Source organism: Macaca thibetana, chromosome 9 (genome assembly GCF_024542745.1).
Source record: "Macaca thibetana thibetana isolate TM-01 chromosome 9, ASM2454274v1, whole genome shotgun sequence".
NCBI lineage: Eukaryota > Metazoa > Chordata > Mammalia > Primates > Cercopithecidae > Macaca > Macaca thibetana.
In genome coordinates, this window is record NC_065586.1 from 71598263 (window position 1) to 71616727 (window position 18465).

The 18465-nt window shown below is 39.8% G+C and overlaps 2 protein-coding genes across 6 annotated transcripts in view; both read right to left on the reverse strand.

The window, feature by feature from the left end:
* Window positions 1-18465, reverse strand: part of NRBF2 (nuclear receptor binding factor 2) — a 1206382-nt gene that overhangs the window by 1111558 nt on the left and 76359 nt on the right. The window lies entirely within an intron of this gene.
* The window catches only part of ARID5B (AT-rich interaction domain 5B), a 193903-nt gene that overhangs the window by 34899 nt on the left and 140539 nt on the right, over window positions 1-18465 (reverse strand). For 4 of the 5 annotated variants that reach the window (XM_050803016.1, XM_050803017.1, XM_050803019.1 and 1 more), the window contains 3 exons: window positions 11483-11595; window positions 5154-5358; window positions 3172-3224 (listed from right to left, as the gene is read on the reverse strand). In XM_050803016.1, coding sequence (XP_050658973.1) covers window positions 3172-3224; window positions 5154-5358; window positions 11483-11595 — 371 coding nt within the window. Of the gene's footprint in view, window positions 1-3171; window positions 3225-5153; window positions 5359-11482; window positions 11596-13007; window positions 17003-18465 lie in introns of those variants that run through there. The other variant, XM_050803020.1, reaches the window with a different exon arrangement.

Genomic DNA, 18465 nt, shown 5'->3' on the forward strand with positions numbered 1-18465 from the left:
GATTTGAATTAACATCACCTGGGCAGCTTAAAAGAAAAGGATTCTCTACGTCTTGGGCCCATGCCCCAACTCAGAGTTTGTATCTTGGGGTGGGGGTCTAAACAACCACTTAAAGTTCCCCATTATAAACATGAGCCCTATTCTTGAGTAGTTTTTAGGAGCTACTGAGCTAGAAGACTCTAAGATCTCTTTTGAGTTCTCAATGACTACAGGTCTACACTCGTTTCTGATACCAGATCATGTCAAAGATAAGTGTCCTCTAGTAACTCTGTGATGACAATTTAAGCCTTCAGACTTTGGATATTATTTGTACATCTCCTGGACTGACTTCAAAATTCAATGCCCATTGAACATCTCACAGTTTTATTAGTCAAAATATGCCAAGAGAAAAATGTATTCTGTACTTATAAGAGGTTCCGAAGCTTAAATGTAGAACGGTGGTGGCAAACTTAAGTATCTGCGGGGCCAATCTACAGCATGAAACATTTAAAAAGAAAGAAAGAAAAAGGAAGAAGGAAGGAAGGAAAGAAGGAAGGGATGAAGCAGAAATGTCTTTTAAAATTCTGTTCATGACCAGATGGAGAGCAGATGCCAATTTGATCTTCCATATTCCCCAGCTCCAGTGAAGGGGATCAGAATATGTCACCCCTAAATTATGCCACATTGGCATAAAGATTATTTTGAGATGAGGGCAACAGAGAACAACAGATTCAGGAAGAGTTCTCTGCCTTCCCTTTATCTGCCTATCTGCCTAAAAGGAGGGCATAAATTTCCCACTGAGAAGGCACCCACACAGTACCAGAAAGAGGAGTGACTCTTATCACCAGAGATGGGGAGCTGGCAACTTTCCGTAGTTTCTGCAGCCTAACGAATAACTTTGGGGCATGGCATGGAAGGGCATAGCATCCGGGGCCCAGCATGAAAGGGCCTAGCATCTGAAGGCCTAACATCAGGGACCTAGCATCGGAGGACTTTCCTTACTTGGTTCCATCTTCTCTCCATCCTTCTCTCTAGAAACTTCCCTTCAGGGCCACTTGTCCCAGCCACCTCATCACTCTAGTTTATGTTTTTCAAACTCTCCACCATGCCCAACTTTATTCTGCCTCCACATATTTTCCCTTATTTGATTCATTCTCTCTTTCTGGAAGGCATAATCCATCATTCATGTCTAAATTCTATCCATTCCCCAGAATTCTTCCCAAATGGCCTCAGAGCCATCAAGCCTTCCTTCTCTCATCTCTACATGAGTAAGTACTTTACCTGTGTAGGGCACTGACCTTTTTCCACCTTGTTTGATCATTATTGCCTCTCTTGGATGGTAAGCAACTTAAGGGCTGAAATTACTGGCCTGACTGAAACCTTGCATCTAACAGAGTCTAAAACAATGCCTTGTACACATAAGGTACTCAGTAAATACGTGGTCAGGTGTGTTGCTGATTGTGTGGTCATTCATTCATCCAACAAAAGGATAAATACTATTTGTTCAAAGAACAATGAAATTTATCAGAAGTTTCTTCTGTACATTCTACATCAATTTGCTGTTGCATGGAAAAAAAATATTTGTGAAGATACAGAAGACACAAAAGCAGGAAAAACTGATTCTGTGAAATTGCTGGCACTCTCCCTATCAGTGAATAACAAAAAGTTCCTGAGTGTGAAAAGACATTTCATAATATTGTTCGATATCATATAGCTATCTGTAGTCATAGTTCATATAAAAATGTGTATTCCTATTCTAAACATTAAAAGCTAGACTTGAAAGTCTAGCCTGTGGGGTTGACTTCTACATTTATGAGACTAACCCTGAATACGTTACCATTTTTTTTACATGAATGAGGGCTATAATTAGCTCAAGATTTTGCCAAAAACTATGAGCTACGGTGGCAAGGAGTTCATATCATGATCCTATCAACAGACTCAACTAAGTGAAAAATTATAATTTTTACGTAGGGCACTTGATAAATATTTCAAGTAAATTTATGTATATGAAATGCACATTTTATATGTAGTCCATGTATATTTCTTTATAAACATGTGTACATACCCCATATATGAAACATATTACAAGCACATATTACTCATATCAAAGAATTTTTAGTCAGAATTCATAGCAGATAGCTCAACAAGTAAATACCAGATTATCTGAACCACATAATGCTTGTCTCCTCTTTCGCCATCCCAAGACCCACACATCAAACCATTATATCAGTCTGTGGAACAATGTGCTTTATCTGGCAAGAAGCACTGGTTATTGCGTTTGGGCTAAAATGAATTTCATTTTCTTGACTTTGTGTGTCTTACTGTCATTTTACTATGGTACAGAGATATCCCAGATTACTTCTTAGGCAATGAAAAAATAATTTCTTATTCAATTGCAAGAAGAAACTACACAACTTAATCTGATCATTGTGTGGAGGAGAAAATATTCCCAATGACGACATCTTCCTATGTCAATTGATTTTATTACAGATGTCATCTCTGTGGGCTATATTTATGCAGCTCTTTCTTATTTAAAGATTTTAATCTCAGTTTGTTGCTCTAACGTTTCATTGGTTCAAAATATATGCTGTAAAAATCCTCGGCCATCAAATTTTCCTGTAGGCTAAAAATAACCCATTGCTGTCAGTTAGAATTAGCTGATAAAGAGTATCAGAGCCTGTTCTGAATAAGTTTGATAACTTCCTGTTTATGCAGCACTGACCCTTGTCTAATAAAGCTTCTTTGCCCTAGAATGAGAGGAGATCCTGCTGCATTCTATTCCTTAATGGCCAATACTGATTACTTTTGAAAGCCTTTAATACATTTCCCATATTAGACATGAACAGATGTCAGGTATGTTGCCAAGGGAAATTTCTTTTATGCAATCTTGGCTTGTTGTACAATAATAGCCCTTTCTCAACATGGGAAAAAATTACAGACCCAACTAATTTCCCTGACAGGGGAGAGTTACATATGTTTTCCACTTGTAGTTTTTACGACAAGTTTACAATTTTGCCAAACCTGGAACTAATTGGGACTGTTTCCAAAGTGGCCCAATAAACCCCCAGAAGTGTAGAGCCATTTGAAAAGGCAGTCAGTGATGGTTTGCCCTTGCATGTTCTCCATTTTGGTCAAAGAGAGCGGAAAAGTTAGATTGCAAAATTATTTCATTTAAGTTGCTTAAACACTTACTGTTTCATATCCTCCCAGTTTTTGAGCAGCTTGAAACATAGTCCAAAGGTTAACTGTTAGAGGGACAATAAGTATTTAGATAAGCATTGCATTAACATATTTCCAAGAAATGTCAATTAAAACATTTTTTTTTCAATGAGAAAGAGAAAAAAAAAAGAAATACTAATGTACCCCAGAGAGCTAAGTTCTTAGGAAACAATTTGCCCAAAGGGCATTCAACAACAGAATCTATTATTACCACTTAAAACATTTCTTAAGAAACAGTCATAAAGCTACAAAAATGGTTCTACTTTTAGGATAAAGGCAAGAGTTTTAGTCCTACTGTCATCAGCAGAGCAAGAGAAGCTAAATTAGGTGTCTTTGGGAAAAAGTGTGGGCTTTCAAAACTGGGGTTGGTCTTGCTCAACCCTTAGAAAGAAGTCACTGATTAAACAGTAATATATAGAGCTTCTCTCAGATAAGAACTCTCCATAATCAATAAATAACAGCCACTTGAATATATGATTACCTTCTTAATAGAATGTCTGATGGCAGCACTGTATTAAAGGATCATACAGTATTTCACCAACATGTGGTGGCTGGCAGTGAATAGCAAAACAAGTATTTCACATGGAGGCCACAGTGATACAACAGGTAAAAGGGAAGGAAGACATTCATTCAGAGAGGAATTGAGTCATGAACCCACTTAGTCCCCTAACTGGCCTGTGTGATGTTGCAAATATATTTTTTTCAAACAGATTTCTCTTTGCAGAGTTTGTATATGTTTATGCTCTTAAACAACTATACCAAATCGCCAGCAACCCTATTCATTTATACCAAATACCATGGAAGGGGACTGCTATGGATTTGATTCTTTTACATGAGGGGAAAATTGAACTTCAAGTGATTCCTTGGTAAGGGAAATGAAGAATAAAATGATTTTTTTTTTAAAGGCTCTTTGACACAACATGTTCGCAAAGCCTCATTGAACCTTACACTACTTCAGAGCTATCAAGAGCCCTGCCTCGGCCTTGATTTAATCTGAACCAATGCATAATGCAACAAAGCTGTTCATAGTACATTAATTTTACTTCTATTTCAAGCAACCAGTTTTCAGACAAACATTGTAATCATTCGTAGTTATATAAGTTTATAATGGCTGCGAGTGTTCTCTTGCAATCAGTGCCAATTGCTATTAGGTATGTAAATTGTTATGTAAAACACACAGGTTTGACATTCTTCATCAAAATGACACATGTTTTTAATCTAGGAAGATACGTTTGGAGAAAATACTATTTCAAGCCAGAGGCTCATCGCTTTGTGCACCACTAAATCCAGACAGAGGCAAAATATATATTCAGTTGCAAAATCAAGGCAGGATCTGAATTTCTTCTCTTTTGATTTGGAATTCTGTTTGGCTATGAGTTTCCCATTCTCCTTACAAATACACTATGACATTTACATTTAAATGTACATGTCAAGGTAATCCAAAATTAGGCCCCCTGTTCCAATCTGTCTATTTATTGTTTTCTCTGAAGTTGGATTTTTTAATCTTTTAACACATTTGGGGCTTAGGAAATGTGTTTTCTCTTCGTGGTTCTTTTGTCCATCTTTAAATGTCCTCCTTTTAAAAGCTGTTTTTTTTCACAGGCAACATCTGTGCCTGATAAAGCTACGTCATATTATTATCTCACAAGAAAGGCGTCACAGACACTCAAGATTGACAAAACAGAAAATGAGAAACTTTCAACATGTCTATTTCCAGTCATAATCAGTGGATTCAAGCCTATAAATATCTCACTGCAACTGTCCCAGAAGGGAACAATGTAGCGGAAAAAGGCAGGGAAAAAATTCTTGGCTTGGAACATTTATGGATTTAGTATAAACAGAGAGCACTATCCCCAGATTAGGATTTCAACATAATCCTGAGTCAAAATTATTTTTTCCAATTCAAAGAATCTGAGCAGCTCTGATAATTCAGAAACGAAAACAAGTATACTCACTCTGTTTAAAACCTAAATAGGGTATTCGTTCTATCGGCGTTTTCCTTTCTTTCATGTATTTATAAAGTGCCACCAAGAAGGCTTGTTCATCTGCCCTGCACTCTTCGCCAATGGCAACCTTTGGTTTTTCTTCATTGGAGACTTTTTTACAGTTATTATGGTTATTCTTCGGCTTGGTCAAGGCTGACCTGGCCTCACATTTCACCTGGAAAAGGGAAAATATGCCACATCAGACGAGGCACAGCCCTGGGATGCATACCAAGACAGAGCTAGTGACAGAGCCAGCGACACTTTTCAGTGAGTGCTAAGGGTGAACCAGTAAATGATCCCTGCTTTTAATAGCTTTTCAGAGGCATCACTGAAGATGAATTGTCTGAGGCCAGGGGAAGTCAAATTTCTGTAAAGGGTAACATCATTAATATTGTAGGCTTCTGGGTCACACAGTCTCTGCTGCAACTATTCAACTCTAGTAGGACAGCAGGCATCAGCAATATGTTAACACATGGGTGTGGCTGTGTTCCAATAAAACTTTATTGACAGAAATTGCCAGCAAGTGGGTCATAGTTTGCCAAACTATGCCAGCTTCTTTTAGATTCCTGACAAGTATGTTGATGTGAAATGAGAGATAAGGCTTTGTATCTGGTAGAAACATTCTTTTGTCTCTCTATATTAATACAATTTATTTTCTTAAGGAGAAGCATCAGTTAATGTCCTTGAACAAACCCTGCCTCCTTAACAAAGAGTACCATATTTCATACTTTGTATCAAAATGAAAGGCAAGTCTATTTCTTTGTAGTAAACCATTCTTGTTGCTATTCTCTCCAGCAACCTTGAAAAACAAGTCAATACCAGCAGATGCTGGCATCAGCAATACCAGCAAGGCCTCTGCTGTTTGCCACCCAAGGGTGATGCGGGGGTACACCCTCAGTAGGAAACAAAGATCTCACTGTTTAATGAGGGCTTCTTGCTTTATCAGTCAGCTCTAAGAATAAGATGTTAACTTGCCACAGAAGAAAGAGTAGAGGTCAGCTAAAAACCCAAGAAGAGTGAGTATAAAGCTCCATAATTAAAAAATAAAGGGCGGTAAAGGCTCCAGATGTTCTTCCTTCCACACTGTAGGCAGATAGGGAACTTGGCATATCGAGCGGCTAACCTAACGTTCCCTCCTCACTGCCATGTTCTACAAGAGGCCTTTGATGGTCGTTAAATATAACGCTAAGTTGCTGAGCTATTTTAATTGTAAAAGGGGGAAGTACAAAGGGTCAGACTCTGAGTTCAAGTGCACCCATGGGGAATGTGTACATTCCAATATTCTTTACATCTCTGTAACTGACATCGGGAGAGAAGAGGGCAAGTGCTGGGGAAATGTTATGAATAAAAATGTCCCACATATTCTACAACGGTGTCTATTTCAGGATTTCGAACCCTTTTTCTTTCCCTGCAGCTCCTTCTTCCTAAGCATTTAGAACATAAAAGACTTTGCTTATTTAGTAAAGGAAAGTGCATTCCCTGCAAGAGCTCCTCATTGCCTATTCTCTCAAGTGAACATACAAAGTTTAATCTCCTTCGACTGGTCCTGCAAAGATAAAACTTCCTATGAAACTGATTCAATGGGGCTTCTAGGTAAGATTTTAACTTTTAAGTGGCTGTGGAAACGGGACTAAAACAATTTTTCCACGTAGATTTTGTACTCTGTAACATTATATTAAGGCGAACATCCTGTGATACTTTATGTTGTCATCATTTTTCACTGCCAAATTTTATGCTGTTGGATCTAAAGTTCTGATGAAATCTATAATTTAATGGCTTCTTGAAATCATAACATCACTCCAGTTTTAATTTGTATTGCCTCCCACCCCTTCCTGAGTGTTTCCTGGGCAGCCAGGCTCTATTCTCAACGCTGTTTATGTGTTATTTCATACTCACAACCCGAATGAGGTAGTTATTATTTTCGTATTAGAAATGAGGAAACGGAGGGAGACAGGATGAGCAGCATGTACAACATCACAAGATCATGCCCTAGTTAGTAAGTGGGGAGCCTGGAATTTAAGCCCAGGCAGCCTTGTGGTTTTAAATGTTATACTCTTCTGACACTCTTAATACAAATATTAAATTGGTAATCAAAACAAACTTCCAATTAAAAAGCCTGTCTTATTAGCAGGCATTATGAAGCCTACCACTTAGAAATGTGACTTATCAAATGAAAAGTAAAAGACAAATCTAGGGGGTTTCCAATGTGCCAAGGAGTTCCATTCCTTCTATTGTATATTGAGCAAAAGGGAAGGAAATCAGTTTTCAATTGAGCACCTACAATGAGTTAGATACAGTGCTGTGGGTTTCACATACTCTACCCTTAATGTTCTTAAGAATTGTAAAAGGGAGATATTTAGCCACATTTTACAGTTGAGGAAACTAGAGCTTAGTGAGGTCATGTATGGCTTGGAAGGGGCAGACCCTCTGGGTTTAGAACTCAGGTCTGCCCCACTCCAAACCCCAATCTTATAACATAAAGGAGTAGATCTCTCAGGTTTGTGTATAAAACTAACAGAGTCTTAAATGTGCAGTGATCATGGGCCAACTACCTATATTATTAGGTCAGAAGAACCACTGTTAAAAGGAGAATGAGGTTTGAGCTCCTTGGTGTGTAGAGAGCTGCTTAACCCTCTTCCTCATCTGTGCAGAAACACTCAGAAACAGAAGGAAGACACAGAGGGGTGCACGAACCAGGTCCAAAGTAACCCAGACTCCCTGCTACATAGCAAAGGCTCCAAGTGAAGCCAGGCTGCTGCCTACTGAACTCCGTGCTGAATCTCAGTGGGCATGCGGCTCCTGGGGAGGCCAGGTACTTAGAACTGAACGAGCGGAAAGAGGCTTCTGTTCTTGTTCTAGCTTGATACATTTTTTTTTTCCCAGTTAACATAAATGAGCTCTTTAGGGTATGATTCTGATTCTGGGTAGGACTAAATCAAGTTCCTTTCTATCTGTTTTTCCATTTACCCAAAGCGTTCTCAGCATTGCTATCTATGAAATTATTACAGTGCAGGTGGTAGTAGAAATGGGAGCCAGTCTTCATGTTGACCTAAGAAAGCCCAGTGTTTTGATGGTGACAATTAATTACTAGATCTGTTTTTCCTGACCTGAGCACCATATACCTGTTGAGCTCACTAAGTGCTTTGGGGTTTCCAAAATGATTGAGGAGGTGCTAATTAAAGAATCAACATTTAACGTTTTCAATGATCCACCACCTATTTGATATTAACCACGTCCTTCCACGGGATTGAGTTATAACTAATCCAGCCTTCAACTGGGGCAGTGAGATGTGCTGAACCAGCAAAACAAAAAGCTAGAGTTCTAATCTTGGTTTGGCTGCTAACTTGCTAGGTGACCCTCAGTTTCTTCCTTAGTAAAGCAAGTAAAGCAAAAATGATCATCCCTGGGAATAGTTCTGAGGACTAAATGAGTGGAAAAATATTGAAAATGAGGAAAGTATCACGTTTGTGAAATATAGAAAGTATGTTTATGATTTAAATGAACACACTTCCCACCAGAGTTTCCCTTTTTGTGTTCCCTTCAGAATATAAACCACCTGTAATATACTTCTGCCCTTCAGAAAATGCATATGGGATCTTAAAAATAATTTGCCTTCTATCAATGTAGGCCTTTTATTAGGGTCCTATGCCAAGATTTCTGTTACAGATCACTCTGTGAAAGTCCTGGGCCTCAGGTTCACTGCTTTAAGATGATTCCAGAAAAAATGGCAGGATTTGGGCTGAACACAGTCATGATATCTTCAAAGAATTGGTAGTTTCCTCCCCATGTAACACTTGCTATCTTTGGGAAGCCATGTAATTTTCTCTACCTTGGAAAACATGGTCTTGCAAAGCTAGTTTTCATGTTCTCATTGAAGGGGTGCCACGTTTTGATGGCGAGCTGCAAATCACTTGACTTATTTTTCCAGTCATGTATACAACAAACCCAGTGGGTCCCACTGTAAGAGTTGTGCTGTGTGGAGCTGCATGAAGTTGGTGCTTAGTTAGAAATGGTCTGTTTGAGGCACTTTTAAAAAGAAACAGTCACACGGGTCTCGGTCACAAAGTCAAACAGCTCACTGTTCTCTAAGATGCTGCTTCCAATTCAACAGATGATTAGGTGGTCACAGACTTATAATCTCTACTGTAGTGTGTCATGAGAAAAGACCACATGAAGGCACACATGCTTTTTAATGACTGTCCTTGTCCCAGATGTGGCTTGTTCATTCTGCAGGGATTTTACATCTGTCTGTTGGTGCCAACGGACAAGCTCGTCACACTTCATACCTACTGATCTTTTTGCTTAAGTGGTCTTGCCAGACCCACTGGAAGTGGCCAAGGCATGACTGTAATCCAAGACTCTGAAAAGAGCCAAGCCATTAGACCAGTCCCTAGGAGCTGACTGCAGCATGACATTCATCTGTTCTCCACTGAACACCAACGGTGGAAGAATGATCCATCTCTTTGTAAAGATGCTGATGGGCAGCACTGTTGCAGGGGTGGGGTAAAGGTATCACTTAGAAAACCCAGGACTGACTTCTATCCTTCCTGTTAAGAAGTCAGTGAACATCAAATACAGCCCATCTCTACAGCAGGCTCTTGTTCTTCTCGGCTTTGTGAACCCAACAGTGAGTTCTGAGCTGCCTTCCATGGAGAGAAACATTGGAGATCTGTTCCTTCAAATCAATTGTACAAGTTCTGTAAAATTCCCAGAGGCATAAGGATGGTGGTGGTGATTCCACATGGCATGGAAAGGAGCTTTATCCTGCTGGGCTCAGGTACAGAATATGCTGCAGGAAACACATGCTGTCAACCAAGAAGGATGGGCTGGGCACCAACAGAAGGCATGGGCAGTGCAAGCTCTGCTGAATGTTACGGTCTTAAAACCTTCTTGCTCCATTCTGCAGGATCTTGCAAACTACATAGTAGGGAATGAACTGTTCCTGCTGACATCCTTCAAGACGATGGAAACCAAAGTCCTAGGTAGACAGTTCTAGTCTGTTCTAGGTCTGAGGTGTCCAACTCACAAGAAAATGTCATTCATGGTATCCATGTGGAGTTAACTAGCAGAAAGTTGAATGTGCAGAACAAAAATAACTTTAGGGAAAGAGATTTGTTTTCAGCCAGAAAATGGAAAATACATATTGCCACTAGTTGATCTCTTCTTAACCCTTTGGAATCTTAGAAGTATTTAGAAATTCTAAGCAAAAAGTCCTTAGAATTCCTAATGAAACAATGATGCTTAAAGATAAAATTTTTTAGAATATGAAAGTCTAAGATTTACTTCATTACACTGGAAAGAAGGTAGAGTACATGGCAGAGAAACAGTAGATTGTCAACACAGAACTGAATTCATGTTTTGTTTTTTTTTTCTACATCAGACTCTTCCAAATTCACCACTAATCAAAATGGTCCCATTTTCAGAAGTTTAGTTCTTTGATTCTTTCATCTGGAAACTGGTGTCAGCTGAAATCTGTTCTTCAATTAAAATCCTAAAGGGACTATTGCTGTCTTTAGCACAAAAATAACACCTAAATGCAGTAAACAGAACCATGGAAATCTGACCCAAGCCCACAAAAGTCAGAAAGGTAAGTCTAAAAACATAAAGTGATACTTTACCCTTTGTTGTGCTAAATACTTTAGGCATGCACTTTCAAGATTCCAGAGAATGCTTAGGCAAAAAATGGACCTGGGTCCTGAACAACAGTGTAGAATTTACTTTCATTCAGGATTAACAGAGATCTTTAAAAGTATATAAATGCTTGTAGGCATATGTACACATCTAAATATTTTGCTATGTATCTTTAATTTTAGTCTAATGTAAATTAGAAGTGACTTTGAAAAATACATAACTAAAATGATTAATTCTAGCTATTTCTAATTTCATCCTCTGTTAATCTCCAAAACACATTTAGATGAACACATTCAGAAAGAGGACGGTTCAGCTGGTCTATTTTTGACACAAGCAGAGTAAACTATGTCATTGTGTCACCCACTATGAAATCTCAGCCTCAATGACGTGGGTGCTTAATCATCTGTCCTTTACTCATAACAGGCCAAACTGGGAGGTAGGAAGTCTTTCTGTTGACTAATCAAAATGCCTACCTCCCCCACCCCACAGCAACCAGGGGGAAGGGAGGTGGCAGGAACAGGCACAGCATAGAGCTTCAAAAGCTCTGAATACCAAAGTCAGATGCTGAACTGAAAACTGCCTCCAAGACACAGGCACAGAGAGATAAAGAGAAAAAGCAAAAATAAAAAGATGCAACGAAATGAATACCGTGGAGTGAATGACCGTACCTTGGCAACGGCTTTGCCATCGGAATTATTGTTGGAATCCTTAACACCACTGAATGAATCTCTTCTTTGTGGGCATGGTTTCTTTTTGCGTGGTCTGCCTTTAAGATTTGGCGCTGAAAACAAATGGAAAACAATTGATACACATTTTCATTTGCATGGGTTTCTTTATTAAAGACCCAGAATCTCACTACAGTGATCCCTTCTAATTGTTCAGAGAAATGTACATATATTGGCAGGCAGCCCTCATTATTACATGCTTCTCTCTCTGAATGCTTACATATTGGTAGAGTGAGTATACATTTCTGTACATATCTCCCAAAGCTAATCTATTTAGCTTTAACATGTCTAATTCATATAAGTTACACGAAGCTCTTAGCTCTAAAGGATCATGGTAAGAAAAATATCCTTCCACGTTGTTGGACAAGAAGCATTTGGGGCTGAAAAACTGAGCCAGGCTTTGAGCTCAATCTTTGGTTTTTGTTTTGTATCTTGCTTTCAGAAACCTAAGTGACATGCCTGCCCTTATGGTATCACAGTAACGAAATGTTGAAAACATCTCTTTTACAAAATATTCAGAGACAAGGGCATTCTCTCAAATTACCATACAGATAAGTAGAGAGATAGCTAAAGAGAGACAGGCATTCACAACAGCAAGCTGGAAAATATTATTACATATATTTACTAATAATACCGCAACCAGCATGTTTCAAATCTCAACAAATCTGGCAGATACATTTAAATCAGCATGCTCTCTTTTCCTTTTCAATATATTTTTATGAAGATCTTCAGGCTTATTTAAAATAACATCCAAAGATTACACTGGGGTTAGCTTGATTCCATGGGGGTTACACTTTTGAAAAGACAAGATACAAATCAAAGTTCTATTTCATCCTTGATGCTGAGCAACTTGGTTCCTTTTAAGATCTATACAGAAAGTCGGAGGAAAGGCTGCTGTTTATTGAGAGCTATGACTATCCGGCATCAGCTTTCACATTTAACTTCATCAGTCACCCAAGTCAAGCAAAATTAAAAACAACCAACTAACCAACCAACCACTTCAGAACGACTCCAAGCTAATGAATTACACCCTAAACAATTTTGTTCAGACCTTTCAAGGTATCCACACTCTTTATTACTTAAGGAGTGATTATGACAATGTCACATCTAAACAACATGAACCTTCTTAACTGTTGTTAATCTTACTTAGGTAGTTAACCAGTGGTTTTAGGACATTTTTACATTGTACTCATTTTACAAACACAATTAATCCTACTAATTTGATTTTCTCCTCCGGATAACAGTTTTACTGTTGGTAAAAGCTCAGTAAAGCAGAGCTGCCTTTAGAATCAGAGAGGCAAAAGTTTAAAAAGAGGCTTTAGGGCTTAGGATCCCCTTCCCACACCCGCTCTCTCCTCTCATTCCCCTAAACGCTGCTCTGAAAGTCCATCCCAGAAAGCCAGCCTGGAATTACCAAAGGTAAACAAGCTCATAAACAAAAATCAAGCAAAGAGAAAGTAGCGATTACCCATTCCAGTCGACAAACATCTGCCTGACTGATGTCTGTGCTCATGAAAGCTACAGCATGTGACTGCTCCCCGGCCACATCCCTGGAAGTCTCGACTTGGTGTGGATGTCAGCTTCCCTCCGAATGCGAGCTGCGAGGCTCAGCGCTCTGCTTACAACTCCCCTCCCCCAGCAGCTCCATTACTCATGTAAACACACAGCAGTGACTAGCACCGAGTGTGTGGGATGAGCCTGAGGACTTTGCTGGAGTTGCCAGACTGGCAGGGAGGGCTCTGCTCTCTCCACCTCCCGGCACGGGGTTGGTGATTTCATCCGGCCTGTTTTGTGGATCCTGACCTCTTGCTCCCCTTGTCAGAGCACGATGCCACGTTCCATGAATTTGACACGGTCCGCAGCCTGGAGCCAGGGCATGGACTGTTTGTTTGGTTTAGAAGACTTTGTGTAGCACAGAAGTGTTTCCACAACTGACCCAAGTGTTAAGACTTTAATGACCACGAGGGAAGGATGTACTTTCAAGTCCCTTATCAAAATAATAGCTGAGCAGAAAGCTGACAAACAGAACTTGGGGTAGCAGGTCTGAGGCATTTCATTAAAACAAACAAAACAGTATCCCCTCTGTTCTAAGACTTGTTACTATGATCTTCCCTTCCTAACATTTTGGCGAAAAGCACTTAAACCTAAAAGGCATTTATTTCTAGAAAAGCTTTCAAATCCCAAAGGTCTTTTCGATAGAACTTGCATCGAACATGCTGTGTTTAAAAAAAGGCAAAGGTTCCGGGAACTGACAAGAAGTCATCCCCAAACTGGGTTTATTTTCTCCATTCTTTGAGCTGTTTTCAGAACCCAGAGAAGCACATGTACTCCCCCAGCAGATTCTGAGAATTACAAATTTAGAACAGACTAGCACCTAATATTCTGGTCACACAAACGTAAACTCTAAATGGGATCTGATCAAGAGAAAAAGCCCTTTGTTCTTACTAAGGCAAGTACTTCAGTATTTCAGGTATGGTTAGGCAAATCTTACCAGTCACTCAGGGCTCAAAATCAAATTCCTCTCCTACTCTCCCCTCTGAACTTTTTTTCTCTCCTTCTCTTACGGAACATTATCACTGTACTCCTTGTACTTTAGCTGTGGTTTCTAGCATATTATTATACTAGACTGGAGAATCCTTAAGGGCAAGACCCTGTGGGATGTGTCTTTTATCTGCCCAGCACAATACCCAAAAGGCAGCATTGCATAACATGTATTTGTTGAATGAAAAAGTGACTAATGGAAATAAATATGTCCACATAGTGTTCTTTCCTGTCCTCATAGACTGATCCCGCCAACCTCACACGTGGTATACTTGTCACACTGGGCACTTGTAAAACTGCATTCACCTTTACTACTTATGTTTATGCTCTGGAAACATAAACCGGTGACTTGAGGTTGCACTGGGAATGGAGACAGGAAACGTAAGGCCTTTGGTATCTCAGTAAGGCTATAATCTAGTTCCCACATGCAATGCACAAACACCCTGACGAGCACAAATATTCAAAGTACAGGGGGGAATGGAGCACAAAGGACTGGGTAGGTGCCCCTGCAATCCAATCAGAGACCTTTTGGATTCAGAAGACTCCAGGTAAAGTTTTGGTACTGAAGGGCTGGCTTTGGGGACAGCAAACACTCTGGTCTCCAGGCCACATCTTTTTCCCTCTAGAGTCATAATCTGTCATTTGCTAGGTCAGTGAGTGAAAACAGGTGCATTATGGTGTGCTGGTGGGCAGGAGTGGGGTGGGTCTGTGGACTTTAACTCACTTATGGAAGAGACAACCCCACCTCCTTCCAGCCACTCTGCGAGGACCTATACCTGCCCTCTCCTTGAAAGCTCAGTGCTATGTACTTACTGACAGAACCTGAATCCTAAGACTCCAGAATTAGACCAGCTCTTGTTCTTTAGGTGAGACAGATCTCTACCGAGAAAAAGCTCTGCTAGGGAGAGAACAGTACCCTTACTGATGGCATATCTGGCTCCAGTCAGTTTTATTAGAAAAAAAAATAAGTGCAAAGCAATAGACGTACTGTTACTTTTACGTGTGTATATAATTCACTGGCCTGGCTTATCACAGAGTTCAGTAAATGCTCTTTGCATGAATGTTTTCAGTATTATACATGAATAATAAGAGTAGCTAAGTGAATAATAATAGCAGCTAACCATTTCTGAGCACTTTCTCTGTACAAGTCACTCTTCTGAGTGCTTTGCATACAATAACTGCACTAAAACTCACAGCAAGCCAAAGAGGAAGGCATGATCCTTATCCCCATCTTACAGACCAGGAAACTGAGACAGAGATGAAATTACTTGTCTCCGACCATATAAATGGTTCATGGTAGCAGAAGGATTTCAACACAGGCAACTGGACTTTATCCAGAGCCCCTGCTTTAAGCAACTTATCTCTAATAGACACACGCACAGATACACACACACTGCCTCATAATGAAGTATTCATACTAACTTGGGCTGGCAGTCACCAGGAAGCTCTCCCCAAATGAAAACACTCAAGTACGACATAGCATGAGGGTGCTGCAGCCCACCCCAGACGGGAAACACTGTCCCACAGACAGAATTGACAGCAAGTGGGGTCCCCATTAGTCTTGACCCAGCAGTAGGTGGCAAGACTTCCACTAAGGCCAATGAAACTTAGTCGGAGAGCCCTACATATTACCCCCCTAACCAGTGGGCCACTGACTCTTCTGCCTAATCAGTGAAAGATCTCTGTGGTTTAAAAAAAAATCTTTCCCCTCTGACTGCCCATCTGTTCCTCTTACTCAGTGCCAAGAAATTAACAACTATTCACTTTTGTGAAGTCACTGCTATTTCTATAGGTCTTAATCCTCAGAGAATCAAGCTACCTCCAGAGCTCCAGGCTACTCTGACAGCTAACCCATGTTTTTTTTTTTTTCCTTTTTAAACGCCTTCCAATATTAATGAATTATAGTCTATTTTCTCAACAATATAGCAAAACAAGTTTGTTTTCCTTAAAGGATCTAGAAGCTCAGAGTTGCAGACAATTTGTTTATATATTTATTTCACTATGGGTTCACACAAGTTACATGGCAGGGCAGTGCAGGTGTGGGAAACTTTTATGTCAACCCCAACTCTTACAATAATAATAATAAAACAAAGGGAAATGTAACCAGTTACTGGCAAAGTAAATTGCTTTTGGCTTAAATGTTCCTGTTTTTTTCTACTGTGTTCTTCCTGTCATGACCGTCTCTTTTTTTTAATAGCATTTATGCTCTTGGAAATACCACGAAGATAGATAAACTGCTATAAAAGCTGGATTGACTCATCAGTTAACAACTCTTCCTTCCCATTTTGCAGAGAGAATTTTGTTGCCAACACAGCTACATATTCTCTCGAGAAATTCTTTGTGAGCTTCCACTGAAGAGATAGGACTTGCTTGTTGGTAGGGACTGGAATCAGGGGAATGGAAAACCAGCACAATTTTCCGAAGACTTTAACCCCCGAGGTCAATGTCTAGAGAAGTCGGCAGAGCGTTAACTCATTCGATTTGCGAGTTGTGTGTGTCTTTTAAACATGAGCCAGAAAACAAAACTGCACTGATCATAGTATTAGGGTAGACAAACATTGTTCTATGTATAGTATGCGTTACTGATAATACCCTGCATTTCTGTAATGCTTTTCCTATGAGGATATCAATTCTCTGGTACATTTTCTTTACAGACAATAATCTTAAAATACCGGCTGGGCACGGTGGCTCATGCCTGTAATCCCAGCACTTTGGGAGGCTGAGGCGGGTGGATCACGAGGTCAGGAGTTCGAGACCAGCCTGGTTAACATAGTGAAACCCTGTCTCTACTAAAAATACAAAAATTAGCCAGGTATGGTGGCAAGTACCTGTAGTCCCAGCTACTCGGGAGGCTGAGGCAGAAGAATCTCTTGAACCTGGGAGGCGGAGGTTGTGGTGAGTGGAGATTGCACCACTGCACTCCAGCCTGGGCAGGCAACAGAGCAAGACTTAGTCTCAAAAAAAAAAAAAAAAAATTACCCTGGTAAGTTTCAGCATGGAGCATTGCTCTTTCGGGTGGGGAAGGGGGGAGGAGGAGTAACCTACCCTAATTTAGTTATTATCATTTACCGTGTTCTATTTTCAATGTTTCCCTTTTAACTATTTAGAAACTTCCTCTTTCATTACAACAAAAATAGAAAGAATGTTTTTAAAGTTATTAACGTATGAGTAAAAGACTTAGAAACCAAGAATGGCAGAAGGCTTGATCAAAGCCATTCCTAAAATTTATGGGTGTAATAAAAGAAAGGCATTTCACAGATAATCTCTTACAGAATTTCAGTTTTCAAATATGTGGGGGGACAAAAGAAAACTAGAAGCTCTCAGACCTCATTTTGGCTTTAACTTAAAGCCAATATTTAAAAATTCATAAATAAATCCCTGAAATTTTTATTTCAAATCCACAGTTATATTTCATATAGTGACCATTGGTATTAAACTTCTATTCAATTGTTTGAACCTTTCTACAAATTCGCAAAACACTGATCACATATGAATTTAGGAAATATTCAAGTTTATTTTTATTCTGGTTTCCCAAAATCAGTCTTCCACACCCAACAGAAATGCTTGAGAAGCAATTGTATTGTCTGAGATATAAACACACTGGGCCATTGACAAGCACAACTTGATCCTGCAGGACATTCTAACTCTGATGATGAATTTTAAACAATAGACATGGAAACACAATACTGCAAAAGTTTTATTATTTGGTAATTGTTCTGACAGTTTCCTTTTAAGAGTAATTATTTTTTCTCAAATAAAGGCATTAAAAAGATGAAGCTCTGGTGGTGGCTCATGACTGTAATCCCAGCACTTTGGGAGGTGGGAATATTGCTTTAGGCCAGGAGTTTGAGACCAGCTTGGGCAATGTAATGAGACCCCTGTTTCGATGAAAATTAGCTGGGTGTGGTGGCATGTGCCTGTAGTCCTAGCTACTCCGAAGGCTGAGGTGAGATGATCATTGGAGTTCAGGAGTTTGAGGCTGCAGTAAGTCTAGACTGTGCCAATGCTCTCCAGCCTGGGTGACAGAGTGAGACCCTGTCTCTTAAAAACAAACCAACCAACAAACAAACAAACAAAAACTGCAAATGAGCCCAGAGTCTGGAACCCAAACTCTAGCGCCAGCCAGATTTAAACACTTTCCACATTCAAATGTCATCAAGACCAGAAAACCCCAAACACTAATGGATGGATGCGCCCTAGAGAAATTTTACACTCATCACACTGGATATCATGCGATATGAAGACCTGGACTTTGAATTACGAAGTGTGCTTTTGCCCAAGTCATACCCCTACACTGCTTGAACCACAAACTACAATTTAACATTTCCAATGAACTCTGCTCTCACAGAATCCGTCCTTGTTCTTTCTCCCAGAAGGGTGAGCAG